Source organism: Bidens hawaiensis, unplaced genomic scaffold (genome assembly GCF_021521415.1).
Source record: "Bidens hawaiensis isolate Kalapana, Puna unplaced genomic scaffold, B.hawaiensis_p1.1 tig00072369_1, whole genome shotgun sequence".
Lineage (NCBI taxonomy): Eukaryota > Viridiplantae > Streptophyta > Magnoliopsida > Asterales > Asteraceae > Bidens > Bidens hawaiensis.
In genome coordinates, this window is record NW_027502662.1 from 21,233 (window position 1) to 38,384 (window position 17,152).

Here is a 17,152-nt window from a genome sequence, read left to right on the forward strand (position 1 = left end):
ACTCCCATAGAAAAATTCCTTAAAAATAGTGAGTTACCTTTGGACCAGACGGAGGCTGAAAGGGTTCGAATTAAATCTTGACAGTATGTGTTGCAAGGAGAAATCCTTTATAAAAAGGCCTACCTTGCACCACTACTGAGATGTGTGGGCCCCGAACAAAGTCAATATTTGATCAAAAAGGTTCACGAGGGGATATGTAGAGCTCATTTTGGGCCAAGAACGGTGGTTGCAAAATTGATTAACCTCGGATACTTCTAGCCCACCATGCACCGAGATGCAACGGAACAACTCAAGAAATATGAAGCTTGGCAAATTCATGCACCAGTTCCCAAAAGCCCCAAACACGATCTAGTCCCCATCTCCTCGGCTTGGCCCTTTCACAAGTGGGGAATAGATATTGTCGGTCCATTCCCACCAGCCAAGGGTGGGGTAAAATTTTTGTTAGTAGCCGTAGACTACTTCACCAAGTGGCCTGAAGTCAAACCACTTGCAAAAATAACGGGCAAAAAAGCCATTGACTTCGTGTGGGAAAGCATCATTTGTCGCTATGGGTTGCCAGGAGTGTTGGTCACGGATAATGGGAAACAATTTGCTGAGAAGCCTTTTAGCACATGGTGCAAAGAATTCAGAATCACTCAAGTGTTCAGCTCAGTTGCATACCCACAATCCAACGGCCAAGTTGAAAGAACAAACAGAACCATCGTTGAAGGAATCAAAACAAGGTTGGGAAGGCACAACAACAATTGGCTTGAGGAACTCCCAAACGTTCTATGGGCAATAAGAACAACCGAGAAGACAAGCCACAAACGAACGCCTTACAGCCTAGTGTTCGGATCGGAAGCTGTAATCCCAGCCGAAGTCGGAGTTGTGACTCAAAGAACACTCAACATGGACCTCGAATCAAAAAACAATGAGACCATGTTGAATTTGCAACTCCTTGAAGAAATTCGTGATCGAGCCGCAATTCAAGAGGCTAAGTACAAGCAAAAAATGGAAGCTTATTACAATGCAAGAGTGAAACATGAACGTTTCAAGCCTGGAGACCTTGTACTCCGAAACAATAAGGCTAGCAAGAAAGAAAATCAAGGAAAGCTTGGCCCAAAATGGGAAGGACCGTACACAATCCTTGAAGCTCACAAGGGTGGATCCTACAAGCTGGCCGACACAGAAGGCAAAAAGCTTCCAAGACACTGGAACGGCAAAACCCTTAAGAGGTTCCATGCCTAGTCAAAGTCTTAATATGTATTTAAAGAGATGTATAATTCTCCTTTTTGTGAACAACAACCTCTTGAATGAATGATAAACTTTTTGTCATAACTTGTCTTTACTATCCTATGATCAGGTTGAGAACCTAGCAAGAAACTCCATGGCAAGGGCCATGTAAGGGGATGAGCTCCCATGCCATATCGCTCAATAGGTTCAAGGGTTAAATGGACCTATATAAGGGGTGATTACCTATATCAATTCAACTCCATGAGACTTAGAAAATTTTTTCAACTAAAACTTGTCTCATAGACAGGGCTGAACAGCCTACACCAATTCGTTCCTTAAACTCAGAAAAAGTTTACGAAACAAAAAAACGTACACTAAGTAGTGATACAAAGGATAGTCAACATGTGCTTTTTACCTAATGAAGCCTTGAAGCTAAAGTGACTGCAGCACTAAAACTTCTTAAGGAAAGTTAGCTAAAATCACATAAAACTAACAAGACAAGCAACCAACACACAAATACATAGAACATCATAGTTCATAAACAAGGCCATTCCAAGGCCATAACTAACAGCATTCATACATAATAAACCAATTAAGGCTAAACAAGGAAATCACAAGGATTCCCAAGAAAATGTCCAAAGGGCCAAAAAGGCCAAACACAACCACAAGGCAGAAACTTTAAGAGTTCCATGCCAAACCTACATTGTTTAAGATTACATAACATTGTTTTAAGGTGCTAAGAAAGCTACTAATCAAGTATTTAAACATCAGGAACAGGCTTTGAGGTACTAGCCTTACCACCCTTAGCCTTCTTGGACTTCTTGACTTGCGGGCCAACATCAGCAACAGCGAGCCTTCGAGGCTTGCAACATGAGATCCGTCGTTGCCCCAGATAAAGTTTCTTCACTGTCACCAGAACGGGAGCGTTTCTTCGACAAGGACTCGAGCACCTCTTTAGCAGCTTTCTCATCAAGGCCAGCTGGTTTCAAACCCTGCAACACAGAAAGAGGCTTACCAAAGCATGATGACACTTCACCCACATAAGGGTAAGTGAGCCTCTCCATGGCACGAACTAAATCCATAAAAAGCTTGTAAGCTTCACGGTTGAACAGGGGTGACTTCTCCATAGGTTGGCCAGACTCGTGATAACTACAGCCAGCAACGAAGCCCAAATGCTTACCATGGGCCAATAGCTTCGTATACACACCGCCCAACACCGAGTTGAATTCGTTAGAATGAAGCAAATAATTCACAACCTGTTGAAACCCATGCTCAATTAGCCACTTGTTGTCATCAGAGGTCTGGGTGACTGAAGCCTTTAAACCTTCCTTCTCCATCTCAAAGGCTTTCCTCTGCACCTCAAAGGCTTCCCGGTCAGCATCCAATTTAGCCCTGTCAGCTTCCATAGCTTTTTTCAAACCCGTCAATTTCATGGCCATGAGACAACTCGTCAATCCGCTTCATATACACATTCTCCTTCTCTGAAAAACCTTCAACCTCCTTCTTCATAGCCGCCATAGAGGCCTTCATCTTTTCCTTTGTCTTCATAAATTCCTCATACTCCTTCATCCCTTTTCGAAATTGAGTAACACCCTATGCCAAAAGGGCATAAACGTTACAAAAGTTCAAGATCAACCTGGACAACAGGGAATCACCCTCCATATCGGAGATAGTGTCACGAACCCTTAGAGGAGCAAAATTGGCTAAAACGTCAGCACAAACTTCGGGGTCTTTGAAACTATCCCCAATCTTGACATTCCACTCCGGCACATAAATCGCATTCCCATCCAACCCTTGAACCACAGACATCGCAACTTTCTTCCCAGCCGATTTCCCCTTCTTGGAAACCCCCAACCCCTGCTCCTTTTCACCTTCCACAGTTGGACCTTGGTCTTTAGAAACCTGAATGTCATCACTAACCTCAACCGGTTCATGAGAAGATGAGGTGCCAACAGACTTCAGCAAACGTCGTGTGGAACGACGAGTAGAAGATTTCGGAACAATGTTCTTGGTGAACCCTTTAACGTTTGCAACCCCAACATACTCAGCATCCTCAAATCGACCCTCCTTCCCCCGAGCCACCGAATCATCCCCAACAACAGCCGCAGCATCAGCAAAACCAACGTCAGAAGTATCATCGCTCTTTAAGAAGTCCAAAGTCGACATGACTGCAAACACAAAAGAAACCTATTAACAAACATATCAACAAGATAAAGCAAATACGGGATAAACAAATGCATACACTTATTATCCCTCATAAGCACGGGATCCCGATTAGGCTTATCCCAAAGTTTGCTAATTCCTAACAACACAAGAAGGTGTTCGGGAAAAGGACGAAGACGCGATGGACATTTCCTAATCGACTTCAAAAAAGCCTCATTCAACTCCGACTCGGCTGGTTTCGGTTCATTTAGAACAGCCTCGGGTTGTCTCCAAACGGGCTTGAACGGAAGGATAGAATCGAAAACAAAGAAAAAACGGTCATTCCAAGAACTGAGGGTTGTAACCGCCGAGGAAACCAAACACGTATCAACCTTAGTATGTTCAAACGTGTACCAATCACCGTTTTTCGCTAAGCGAAAGAAACGGCGGAAATTAAACAAGGAAGGGTCATAACCTAGGGCTCTACACAAAACCTCGAAATGCAAAACCCTAGCAAGCCCTAAAGGATGGATTTGACCGAACGGTACACGGTAATACTCCAAAACATTCAAAACAAAAACCGAAAAAGGGTGTCGGATATTAGAAAATTCAAAATGACGGCAATATAGAGCAATGAAGCCCGCCGGACAACGATCGATCGAAGAATCGATCGGCGGAGCAATCGGTTTATACTTTAACCCTATTCCCCACTCAATACAAAACGATTCAACCTCTTCTTGGGTTAATCGAGAAAAACTGACCGAAAGATCCTTTTTGGCAACCATAATTTTGAAGAAAATATGAAGGATCGAAACTAACCTGATAGAGGATTGAAAGGAACTTGAATATGTTTATGATGGAAACTTTAAAGAAAAACTGGAAGAAAATGAATAGTTATGCTATTGATAACTATTAATGAAAAAGCAGTTATTTGGAACCGCAATATGGCAGTTACCATCACATCAACTGTCATGTCAGAAATTCAAAAAACAACCAAAACTGAACAAAGCCTCGAAGCCTACAAGCCTTGCAGCCTTTGAACAATAAAACAAAATGTGTGCAAAAGTCAGAAGCCCTTGAGCTTACCTCTCAAATCCCTCTGACTTGGGGGGCTGATGACGGGGGTAGCCCAAGGAAATAATAAAATGGCTGGAACACATTAACGCTAATAAGGTTAAAAGATTAAAAGCTTCATTTCCCGCCCAAACTTATGTAAACAAGTACCCACGTGCTACAGTACGATGTCAAATCATTGTTCACATCCTTGTCCCCTCTGAGCAAAGGACATGTTCAGACAAAGTATTATTATTTTAATTATGGACCAACGGTCCAAACCTTCCCACCCACAAAGGTCAACTCTCTATGCAAACTGGAGGGGAACTAGTTTAGTTACAACTGGACGAAATGCTTAAGTCTCTTCTCCTATATAAGAAAGACTTAGCCACAAACATAAACACAACAAGATATGGGCGGATAACATACTCTCCCTTATCTTTTCTTCTTTCTTGAGAAATAGGCTTCTTGCTTATTTCTTTCTTACTTCAATGACTTCATAGCTTCACCAAGAACATCATCCTAGAACCGATTCCAAACATCTCGGTCTTGGACCTTCGGTGAACTTCAACAATCAACAAACAAACTAGTGAACCTCCTTCTACGTTTTCTAAACGTAGAGGGACACCACGACCTGCGTTAGGTTAACTTGAACCCTTGAAGCATGTTAGCCTAACCAGTCTATTCACTATCATTGGTCTTATCTTTGTTGTAGTAACAATAACCAAACAAACTTTTGATCAAGGATCAAGAAGTGAATAAAAGACGTTTCGTTTGACATTCACCAAAACCATCATAGTTTGTCATGTTTTTGTGTGATATTATGATCCATCTATCAGTCGTCTATTATTATTATTTTTTATTGCAAGTGTCGATTTAAGTTGTAAATTCTACAAAGAATTAATAAAAATAAAAAAAGTTGTTTAAGCTATTTTGATTCTTAAAGTTTTACTTCCCCGCTACTTGTAAAAACGATTTTCGTTCAAAGTAACTTTTTTTCTACAATACTGGTGCAAAATTCATATTATTTTATTTATTTTTTAGTACTAAAATCTATGAAATATTTACCGATTTTTTACTATGGATAAACAATAACCGAATCGTTAACCGATCTTAACTAAAAACCGACGAAACTGAACCAAAATTAACTGTTACCGAATTAACCGAAAAGCGGTTCTCGGATATTTTTGTACCATTGGTTAACCGAAATTTAAACGAGCCGAACAATTCATGTTTTCATGTTTTTCTAGTTTATTTTTCTTTCATTTCATGTATTTAATTTATTATATCACCATTTCATGTATTCATATATTTATTTGATGTATTTATGTATCCCTTTAATGTGTTTATATGCATAAATTAAATGTGTTTCTAAGGAAAAATTTTAGCCAAAATTTGTTTTTGATTATTAATCGAAATTAACCGAACAGAAAACCGACAAAATTAATCAACTAACCCAACTGAATGATTAATGTAGTTGAGGCTATTAACAGAATCGAATCAAACCTTGCACACCCCTATTTTTATATTACATGTATGTGCATATGCCTTAATGCCTTTTTTATTTATTAAAGAGGACTATTGGCCAACCATGCAAAAAATTAATTAATATTGGTAGTTGCACTATGTATCGTATCAGGTAAACACCATTATATGCACTATGATCTATTTTAAGTGGAGTTGTAGAGGATGACTTGCTTAAAAGAATTATAATGGACGCATTACGAATTGTCTCCTAAAACACTTGTGGCTATAATTGGAGATTGATAATTTAAAGTTACAAATTATATAATATGAAGTCATTTTATATATAACTTGGTTTCAGAAAAGACGGGTTCTAATCACTATAATATTTAAGATGTAAGTTTGGTAAACAATCAAGCTTTACTTGTCCTCTAGAAAAATGTATACTTATAGCAAACAATAGATTGATGGTGGTGGCAATGGTGGTGGAGGTGGGAGAGTGGTGAAGGTATGTAGGGTAAAAAAAGAGAGAATAACATAGGAAACAAAATAAGATGGGTGAATTGAATGAATTTGTGGCGCTTTAAGGAGAATAAGATGTATATGATAATAGGTGATTTCTATTCCATTGATTAACAAAACACTGTTTTGTTCATTCCCTGACAATTGACCATTTTGTTTTGCCTCTCATTATTACATACCAAACACCAAGTCCAAGAACTAAAAACAATAATAACAAAAAGAAATTAACAAAATTAAACACGTGTGAAAGAATTCAAGCCAGTGACTTTTCATTTCACAAAGGAAGGATTAGTAATTTAGTATACAAGGATTTTACCACAAAACCAACATTGTAGATGTCGGTATTGGTTTCACCTATAAAATTATTATGGGTTCATTAAACTTTTATATACATTGCTTCTACAAAAACAATTAAAATCATTGGGTTTTCGTGAATCAAACGGGTCCAATGTGAGCCCGCCACCTGCCACTATCGAAAATTCAAAATATAATACATGAAATAACTCAGTTTGGGAAAAAAAATATACGAGTTTAAATGTTGGATTAGGTGTAGGGAAAAACAATTTAATAGGATGGTTAATCATGCATTATAAATGGTCCTCTAATATATAGAGGGTTAGAATTGTTTATTAGTAAGCTGTATGGGTGATGAATTGTAGGTAAATCATACCTGTCTCAAATGATAGATGAAATACTTCCTCGGGGGTGTGTTTGTTTTGGGGGGGGGGGGGGGGGGGGGGGGAGGCGACTTTAACTCCAATACCCAATTTGGACATCGACCTTATAATAGAAATGAGCTCTACAATCAATCAATCGTACATGGTAGAAGTCTAATCAATAAAAAGGTTTTTAGCAGGGCCATAGAATGTGAGATGTAACAAACCATACATCTTTCCATTTTGGTTCAGGCTGCAACCGGTTTTTAACTAGGTTACAATCAGTTTCGGTTTGAGTTCTGATCGATTTCGGTTCGGTTAACCAGTTTGGAACCGGTTTTGCTGGAGAAAATTACAGACCGGTTCCGAAGCTACGGTTTTAGTCGGTTCCAAACTGGTTTTTTACATAATCGATTCCAACCCAGTTCGGTTTTTTTCAATTCCAAAGCCTTTTTCACAAGATGTATCAGAAAACACTTTGGTTGTCGATCTAGAAAACATTCTGATCTAGACAACATTCTGGTTGTCTAACCAAGCACGCTCTAACGGATTACTAGGAGGATATTATATCATATTTAATTCATATGAAAATATGGAGGATTTGGACCGGTTAAATCATATATTATATATTTATGTTTTTCTCTCTTTCTTTTCTCTCCTTAATTCCTCTTCAACTTATTTATTTATTTTTTGTCCAATAAACTCAAGAACAAAGCATGAGGGAAGGGATATAGACATATTATGAAAGATGATGTGGAAGGAAGAAAGGGTAAAAATCATTTAAGGGAGTTTGGGACTCACCCCATCCTAATAATGATCAAAGCAAACTCTATGATTTGATTCAGAAATTCAATGTGTATTTGGTGTCATAGTAGGATTACAAGGTTTACATTCTTTTTATATATTAACCAACTTAATACATTCACATATGCACCGATCAATCATCCAAAGGCAATCAGTTTACATTTAGTTACAAGTTAATTACCAATACCATCCAAAAGCAAACAATTTACATTTAATTGCAACACCAAGATCAAACACAGGTACATCTATACCTTATTCCAACAATCTTTTCTGTAAGTTGTTTCTTTAACCCTTTTCTTTACTTGTGTTCAAGGACACCCTCCCGGAGCGAACCCTACTTTCCCTCCAGGCACATCATACACAACCTTCATCTTCCTTTGCTGAACATTCCCAAATATACCAATATCCGAATCATCCCCATTTGGAGCAAAAGCTAAACACACTTGTTGAACACCATTTGCATACAATATCCCTTGTGGTGCGATATCCACATTTGTATTCCCACCCCAAAACATAGTTATCTTTGGTATTGTAATTGTGGTAAAATTGCTTAGATCATAGCATGTATCAAGTATAGACAAGGCTTTCGTTAGCGGGTACTTTGTCATTTGCACTCTAAACGTCTGCTTTAGAGCTGAGTACGCGGTGGGAGGGAGTCGGGTAATAACTGTCCCCGAGTCAATAATTATACCTGATGTCTGAAACACTGTTGAACTTATTGCTAGTTTGGTCCCACCAACGGACATACCTAACAGATCAAGACCGTAGAACGTGTTTTGTGAGGTGGAGAGTGGCGTGTACTTAACATTGCTAGTACTACTTCCACTTCCAAATGTTAAGTACCCGGTCGAACTTGATTTTGACGGGAGACAATATGAGAAAACTTGCCCATATTTGTTAGCGGTTTGTGACACGATGGAAAGTTTATCACGGCCTAAACCTATCAATCCCGCGGCCCCACCAAAGAGCCCTTGGTTGTTTTGACCACACCCGAAAAAGAAACCGTTAACTTCATCTTGTGAAGTTAGTGTAAGTTTCTCTTTTCCAAAGAATCCAACCGAGAATGATTGGTCTCCGTATTGGATGCCATACACGCATGTAGACGAGCTGCAACCAGGTGTGTTACCTGTGGCGGAGGTTAGGTCCGAGCAGTCGTTTGAGGAGCATGAAATATTGGTGTATGTGGTTGACAAGGAGGGTGAAAATATGGGGTCTTTTTGGCTGTAACACGACCGTGCACATGGTTGGCATTGAGTCCAGGTCAAGTCACTGCCCGTGTCGAAAATAAGTGAAAGGTCTTTTTTCGGCGTGCCTAATCCGACGGTCACGATGTAGTTACCGGATCCGATTGTGCTGCCCGATTTTGCAGGGAGTGTGACCTTGGAGCCGAGTGTGTCTTTGCTGTTTGTGTTGATGGATAATCTATTCCTGATTGAGTCAACTCTGGATTGGTCATGGATGAAGGTTTCTTCGACGGTCAAAGGTTTGACATTGTCTTTACTGAACCTAGAACATGGTCCGTGTTTATGAACTACTTCAAGTGTCCCACTTTTCTTGACACCTAGTTGATCATGGATTATGATCTTAGTTAGTAATTGGTTGACAAGAGTAAGAAACACATTAACCAAAGTGTGTTAATTATGAACATGTATAAGTATAATTAGTGACACAGACCTTTGTAAAATTAAAGACAAATTTTACTATATGTGACAAATTTATGTAGAAAATACTTTTTTTTCAAGTAAAATGACTGGTAACTATATTTATCAAGTGTTACATTAAATTTACTAATATTTGTTTTATCTTTAAGGTCATCAACTAATTTCACCATGTGTTTCATTGTTTTGAATTTCCTTTTATTAATGTTAAATTTTGTAAATTGAATATTATAAGTAAATGTATATACATGAATTATAGTTATTAGTTTAGTGATTGTTTGTTTACAGTTATATGAAGCTGAGAAAAATATCACTAAACTTGTAACTGTTTAATTTAAGTTTAACTTGAAAAATAAATAAACAGTAGATAGTAATCAAGATTCACATATCTTTCATCTAGATCACTTAGTTTTAAAGAATCTAATAATATTCGTAATCACAAAAGTAGAACACCTAATAAATTTAAGTAACTTTAGAGCATGCCATTAGCACCTTCATTTTTATTTTCATATCTATCTATCTATAATATATATAAACGAAGACATAAAAATCCTATGTGTCGCGATGTGGTCGCTCCCCCTTTTTTTGGAGTCACCAGATTTGCTTGATTTTTAAATGGAGCATTCTCATGCATTTGACCCGAATTAATGGGTATGGTTCTTACCAAACCTATATATTCCTTAAACGGGTTATAACATCTCAGTAAATATAAAATTATTCTTACCAAATTATTGATGTAAAAATCCTATAAAATAGGATATACTAAAAATAATCTTATTTATTTTAAAAAAGATATATATATTATTTAAATTAGAAAACCAATTTTATAGTTTAAAAAACGGGTCTTGGGTCTCATCAAACCATAAGTATATTATTAACTTTCATAAATATTATTTATAATTAAAAAAACCAATTTTATGGTAAAAAAATAAACGGGTCTTGGGTCTCATCAAAATCATATAGCCTTTAAAACGGATTATAACATCTCATTTATTTGTGAAACAATTTATCATCAAACCATAAATATATTATTAACTTTCATACAATAAAAAAATATAAATTCAAAAAATAAATAAGTATTAGAACATACAATATAAAACAACCACCGTAATACGGGGGATGAAAACTAGTTATATAATATAAGTCATAAAAATCTTGCAGTTCCCCCTTACTTCAGCTTTCAAGACACTATTCTTCATCTCCGAATTTTTTGGGGAAGAAAAACTGAAACCCATATTTGGGGTTCCAACTATTCATACCGGTACAAAAAATACTTTGTATGGTACCGGTACCAAAAACAAAAATTTCAGAAAATACTGGTACTGTAACAATCCTGAAATCTTAAAAATCGGTATCGAATTGATACAGACATTACCCGATATCATTTGCTCATTCATAGTTTTAATAATTAAATTATAAGGTTGAGGATGATGAAATAGGTATGAATTTAGTAAACCACTTTAATACTTGGTATGTAAAAATTAAATTTTCCTTATGTTTTTTATATGTAATTAAGTAAACATTATAGATTAATTTATTGTTTTTAAACTTCAAAAATCTTCAATACTTCTGAATTTACATTTTTTGAGTGTGTTAAAACCAGGGATATCTTATTAAGTAATAAGAGCTCCTATTAAATGAGATAGCTCTACATTAACAAAATGTTATTATTGTTTTTTATTAACTAGTTTCTTTTAATAATGCTTGATGTTTTTTCTAATAATTATGATAATGATCTAGTTTTTGTTGGGTTCTATTACACTTACGATTTGATGTTCATTTATAAAATAAAAACACTAGAATCATTAACTAAGATTCCAAACAAAACCAACCAAACAAAAAAGTACTTATTGGGCTTAATTATTATATGAATAAAATGAAGGCTCCTTTCCATGTGAATCTTCGATTAAACTAAAGCAGAAAACCAAAAATGTTTTTGACATCTTTGTCAAACTAGGCTAGTGACAATATACTATTATTATGGTCCACATGTTTATGATATTTTTATGCTCTATATCCTTCTTAAATATTTATTTCAATTCGTTAATAGTAACATTAATGTTTTTTAATGTAAACGATTTATAAGAGTCGTATGTTATTTGTAGAAAGTATTAAATAACATCGTTTTCATTTACTCTGCCCATATATATTTTAAATAGCCGATCGAACCTAAAAAAACATATTGTTTTATGTATCATAGTAATAAAACGTTTGTGACTGTGTGTATATGTATAGTCATATGTGTATCGGTATTTTCAGTACCCCATATGTTTAAATACTCCATATATATATATATAGGGGATGGTTCAAGAGATAAATGATATTATTACAAGAAATGTAAGAAATGAATATGGACCACTAGTTTTGTTTTAGGTTTTAAATGCTTAAAGCTAAATAAAGAAACTATTAATTATGTTATTTCTTCAATTAATATAACTAATAAACCATAATACTTATTTATTTAATTAATATAACTAAATAAATTATTATAATTGGAAAATATTAAGAACTCATTTATTTTTATAACTTACTTTTTGTTTCTTGAATTTTTATCCTACACACGTATAATTTATTCAAACATTAAAATTTTTTTCTATCCAAAACTAATTTCTTCCAACTCAATATATTAATATCCATCAACACATACTTACATTATGATGAATAATACCAAAAAATAATTTTACATGTGTTTGCATTAGATATCAACAAAAAACATACAACCTACACAAAAACGTATAATCTACACTTGTTCAAAGAATAAGACAGTTTATGAGACAAATCAAATTATTGCAAGAAATGAGATGAATGAATATGAGACACTAGTTTTATTTTAGGTTTTAAATATTTAAAAATAAAAAAAAAAGATGTTAATGCAACAATAAATGCACACACTCTCTCTCTCTCCAATTAATACAACTAATATAACCATAATAAATATCTCTAATTAATATATCTAACTAATTTAACTATAATAATTAAAAAGATAAAAACACTAATTTAGTTTTATTTTTTATTTACACATTCTTCATTTTATTCAACATAAATACAATTTATTCATATAATACTATTTCTTTATATTAAAAAAATAATTTTCACTCAATATATTAGCATATATCAACGTATTTAAGTTCGATAAATATACAACCTACACAAAGTTATATAACCTACACTAGTTTTGAGCAATAAAAACGTATAATCTGCACAAAGTTAAATAAATATACAACCTACACAAAATTATATAACATACACTTGTTTTGAACAAGTGTAGATAATCTACACAAAGTTAAAATTTTCGTGTGTAGGTGTTTTTTGTGTGTAGGTTATATGTTTTCGTGTGCGTGTGTATTTTATTGATGATGAATTTTGTTGTAGGTTAAATGTTTTTCGTGTGTAGGTTATATGCTGTCTTATTCTTTGAACAAGTGTAGATTGTACGTTTTTGTGTAGGTTGTATGTTTTTTGTTGATATCTAATGCAAACACATGTAAAATTATTTTTTGGTATTATTCATCATAATGTAAGTATGTGTTGACGGATATTAATATATTGAGTTGGAAGAAATTAATTTTGGATATAAAAAAATTTTAATGTATGAATAAATTATACGTGTGTAGGATAAAAATTCAAGAAACAAAAAGTAATTTATAAAAATAAATGAGTTCTTAATATTGTCCAATTATAATAATTTATTTAGTTATATTAATTAAATAAATAAGTATTATGGTTTATTAGTTATATTAATTGAAGAAAAGAGAATAATTAATAGTTTCTTTATTTAGCTTTAAGCATTTAAAACTTAAAACAAAACTGGTGGTCCATATTCATTTATTACATTTCTTACAATAATATCATTTCTCTCTTAAACCATCCCCTATATATATATATATATATAGCATCCACCTTGACAAAGATATCTTTTTAACTTGTTTAATTTAGTTATTGATTGATCTTATTTTGTTTTCGGAGTAATGTACATGTGAAAGTAAAGCCCCACCATGCAAACTGTTTTCTAGTTTCGATTAATTATGTTTCTTTTAATCATTTCAGTTTGTAATATATTTCCCCTTCCTAACATATAAAAAAAGGAGAAATATGTAATTGATTTTTGGAGTTGGGGATATATGTAATTAAGGGTATTTAGCAAGAGAAAATATATAAAAATTCCTATTTTTTATCATCTACTTAGTCCTCCTAACAATTTAGCTTTATAAAGTACTATACAATATTTCAGGATATATATGTTGATTTAATTCAGTAATATTTATCTTGTAATTGAACATATAATTTCACTGAAACACGATTTTGTTTAGAAATTAGATAGGTATAAACACTCAACTAGAATATCAATAAATCCGAGCAATCTTTTAAAGTTTACCATAAATTTTATAATTTAAATATGTAATAAATAATTAACTCATAACATAATAATACTGTTGGTTAATGATAGTGTGTGGGCATTCATGATCCCCCAAAGCCTCAATAATCTCATCATGGTGGTTGCTTGATTAGCAATATCTAGGGTCCAATTCTATTCTTTAATTTCTTGCATGAAAGGGACTACTATATTGTATCCCATAATTTTTGAGAAACTAATATAATAATAATAGTAATAATAATTTATAAAGTTAAATTAAGTGGTTGGTTATACCTAAAGATTAAATAGTGATCAAAGTGTAGGGTTTATGGTTTATGTTAGTTGGCAGATCACATAAAACTTCATGTCATGAGGCTACTTATCTATGAATATACCTTCATGTTTTAATGATCGATAGCTACTTTAGTTGTATTTTTCAAAGCAAACAGTTAAATAAAGTTTATTATTATATCGTTTTCGGTTTTCATTGGAAAATCCTATTAACACATCTCTCTCATTTTAACTATTCAAGATACATTCACTAAATATAAGGGGACTTTGTTCTTAATACGCCGCTTATATGTACGCCACTAATCCGTATTTGTCGGTAATCGTATATTATGGGATAGGGAAATGGCCATGTAATAGATTTCACCTTTGTTTTTACTGGTGGTGGCTTCATAGATCAATGTAATTTCACCGATTACTTGAGCACGAATGGTTAGGTAATTAACATCAGAGTATTGTTGTTTTACCGGTAAATATACTGTAAATAGTTATTAAAAATAAAGAATATCAATTCTTCCTACAGTAATTTTCAACATGTTATATACAAGTTTTAAAGTTTTCATTTATATATTTTTCAATTATTGGTTCTATTTGATAGAGTGAAAGGAAAAATTAAAGTTTTAAACTACTATTGAAGATCTGTTGGTGATTTCCAACCAATGACTGACTAAAGCTCAACCATGTTTTCTTTGGTCAGTTCTGTACGTTGGCTCGGTGATCATATGCAGATTGTTAACGACAATTTAACAATGCACGGCTTCTTTTAAATTGGTACATTTGTTTGATCCCTAATGGGTTCACCAACTAATATGTATATCAATGATTTTTTTATCAGTAAAAGTATGTTTTCGATTAGTGTTAACTAGCTAGGTATTAAGGTCATCGTCTTGTGGCGAGGGCCTTAAATCGTATAAAAAGCATGTCATAACGTTGAATCGTGCACACACATATTGTTGCACCTTAACTTAATTGCGCATATTGTGGCACGTCACAATGTGAAATAACAAAATTTAGACGTCTAAGAAGTAAAACAGTATCGTAGAAAAGACTAATCAACTTGTAATGGTAAAAACCCCAAGTAAAAAACAAAATTTAAAAAACAAACTAGAAAAAAACTTTAATCACTTGTTTGTCTATTCTTAAATGATTTCTACGTTATCGCGCACATGAACCTCTAATTTCTTCAAATATATACACAAACTTAAAAGTGTACTGATATAAGCACATACCTATATATCATTCATACCAGGGCCGGCTCAGAGAAGGCGAAAAATTTATTGGGCCAAAGGCGAAATTTTTTTTGCCCTTAAATAAAAGAAACTTTTTGTTGGATTTAAAAAATTTAATTTTAAATGGGCTTACTTGGTTGTGTAAAAAACTTTTGTATAAAAATAAGCTTAAAGTTGTTTCAAATAAGACAAGAACCCACAAAATTTTGGTTAAATGTTATAGCCCTTTACTATTACACCAAGCTAGTGGTTATGTAATTGTGTTGAAACATTAATTATACATTTTTTTTTATAAAAATACATATAAGTTTTTTGAAAAAAAAGGGCCTAGCGAGGTGTTGGGTCTGTGGCCATCGACTACCCTGCCATGCCTCAAAGACGGCCCTGATTCATACAAAAGGTGTTTCAACTTATAAATATGTAAACACCATTTTGTTTACTAGTAAATACGCTGTATATTGAATTCTTAGAAACCAAAATTTATATATATGGATTATTTTCATATATACCCTTAGAAACATTAAAAACCTATCAATACATGTATTAATTAGCGGTAAAAAGTATTTATAGAATCATTTAAATATTACATGATATTCACTATTGGATAAATGTATACACCAGTGAATAAAGACGTATATTTATTACTTTAACGATATCAGCGCAGCACAATACGTATAAATATATATAAATTGTTACGTGATTGCAATGATTATATAAAAAAACTAACCTGTAGCAGAGGGGTTACATATAGTTGATGGTAAAAATGAACTTAGTTGAATGGTATGAAAATGGTGTGCTACTTCTTCACTTGCCACCAAAGCAAATTCTTTTCTTGCAAAAGCCAAAACAAAGAAGAGAGAACAAGAAGACAGAAGCAAGGTGAGAGAGTTAGAAGATGATGCCATCTCTCCTTTCTCAATAATGATTCTCATATTCCTTCACTCACCTTTATTTATAGACATCATGACCTCATATTTTCAAATTTCCAACCTCTTTCAAATTACATAATCAACTATTATTTAATATATATATATATATACATTAGGTGCTAGGATAACATATTAATTAATAAAATATGACAAACATACTCTATTTGGTACCAGAACGACTGAAAAACAAATCGAGAGTAATAGCTTCTATTTGATGCATTCAAGATGTTGGTTATGTTTGATAAAACTAACGGGTGGCTAGAAACTGGTAGCTATAACTTTTTAAACGTTACTAGTAGGAGCGTTTAATATAAAGTTTTTTTCCCTAATCTAAAAGCTTAAAGCTATTTCAACAAAACAAAATTTTTTATTGATGACAGTTTTTTCATGAAAACTTGAAGCTAGAAGCTCTTAAAAGCTTCCTACCAAACATACCCGTTGTTATATTTTCATATACATGTAATTAAACTGTATATGTATAAAATATAAAAGAAATTGTAGAATTCAATTGCGTAGCTAATAGCACCTTTTAATTATTACTATAATATAATTAAAAAGTTTGGTGTCACAAAATAAGTTTCTTTTATTTTTGTATATGTAATATTGGTTTTATGCTTAAGCATGTATGTTGGGGTTGGTTGGATGGTTCTGTAGATTGTGTAAAATACATACGGTGGCTTGCAACCAAGGATCAAATCTTACTCTAATGCAACAATTTTTTTTTAATCAAATGTGTTCTTTATGATTATTTTTTTCAAGTTGTTTAAGGTTTTGGTTATTTTTTTTCAATTGTTATTTATGTTTATGTGTGAGAATGGTTGTTTTTTAACAATAACTTTGG

At 33.5% G+C, this 17,152-nt stretch overlaps 1 protein-coding gene across 1 annotated transcript; it reads right to left on the minus strand.

Annotated features, from left to right (window-relative positions):
• Positions 1–7,968: 7,968 nt before the first annotated feature.
• Positions 7,969–16,584, minus strand: LOC143605992 (aspartyl protease family protein At5g10770-like). Its single transcript, XM_077081913.1, has 2 exons — positions 16,110–16,584; positions 7,969–9,414 (listed from the first exon to the last, which is right to left on the minus strand). Exons 1-2 carry the CDS (start codon positions 16,312–16,314, stop codon positions 8,162–8,164), a joined length of 1,458 nt encoding a protein of 485 aa, XP_076938028.1. The 5' UTR covers positions 16,315–16,584; the 3' UTR covers positions 7,969–8,161.
• Between the last annotated feature and the right edge of the window lie 568 nt (positions 16,585–17,152).

Excerpts from the sequence above, each read along its gene's own strand:
- LOC143605992 (XM_077081913.1), bottom strand. The coding sequence starts at position 16,314 with ATGAGAATCATTATTGAGAAAGGAGAGATGGCATCATCTTCTAACTCT. Across the intron at positions 9,415-16,109 it reads ATGTAACCCCTCTGCTACAG|GTGTCAAGAAAAGTGGGACA; the intron begins GTTAGTTTTTTT and ends ATGATCAACTAG.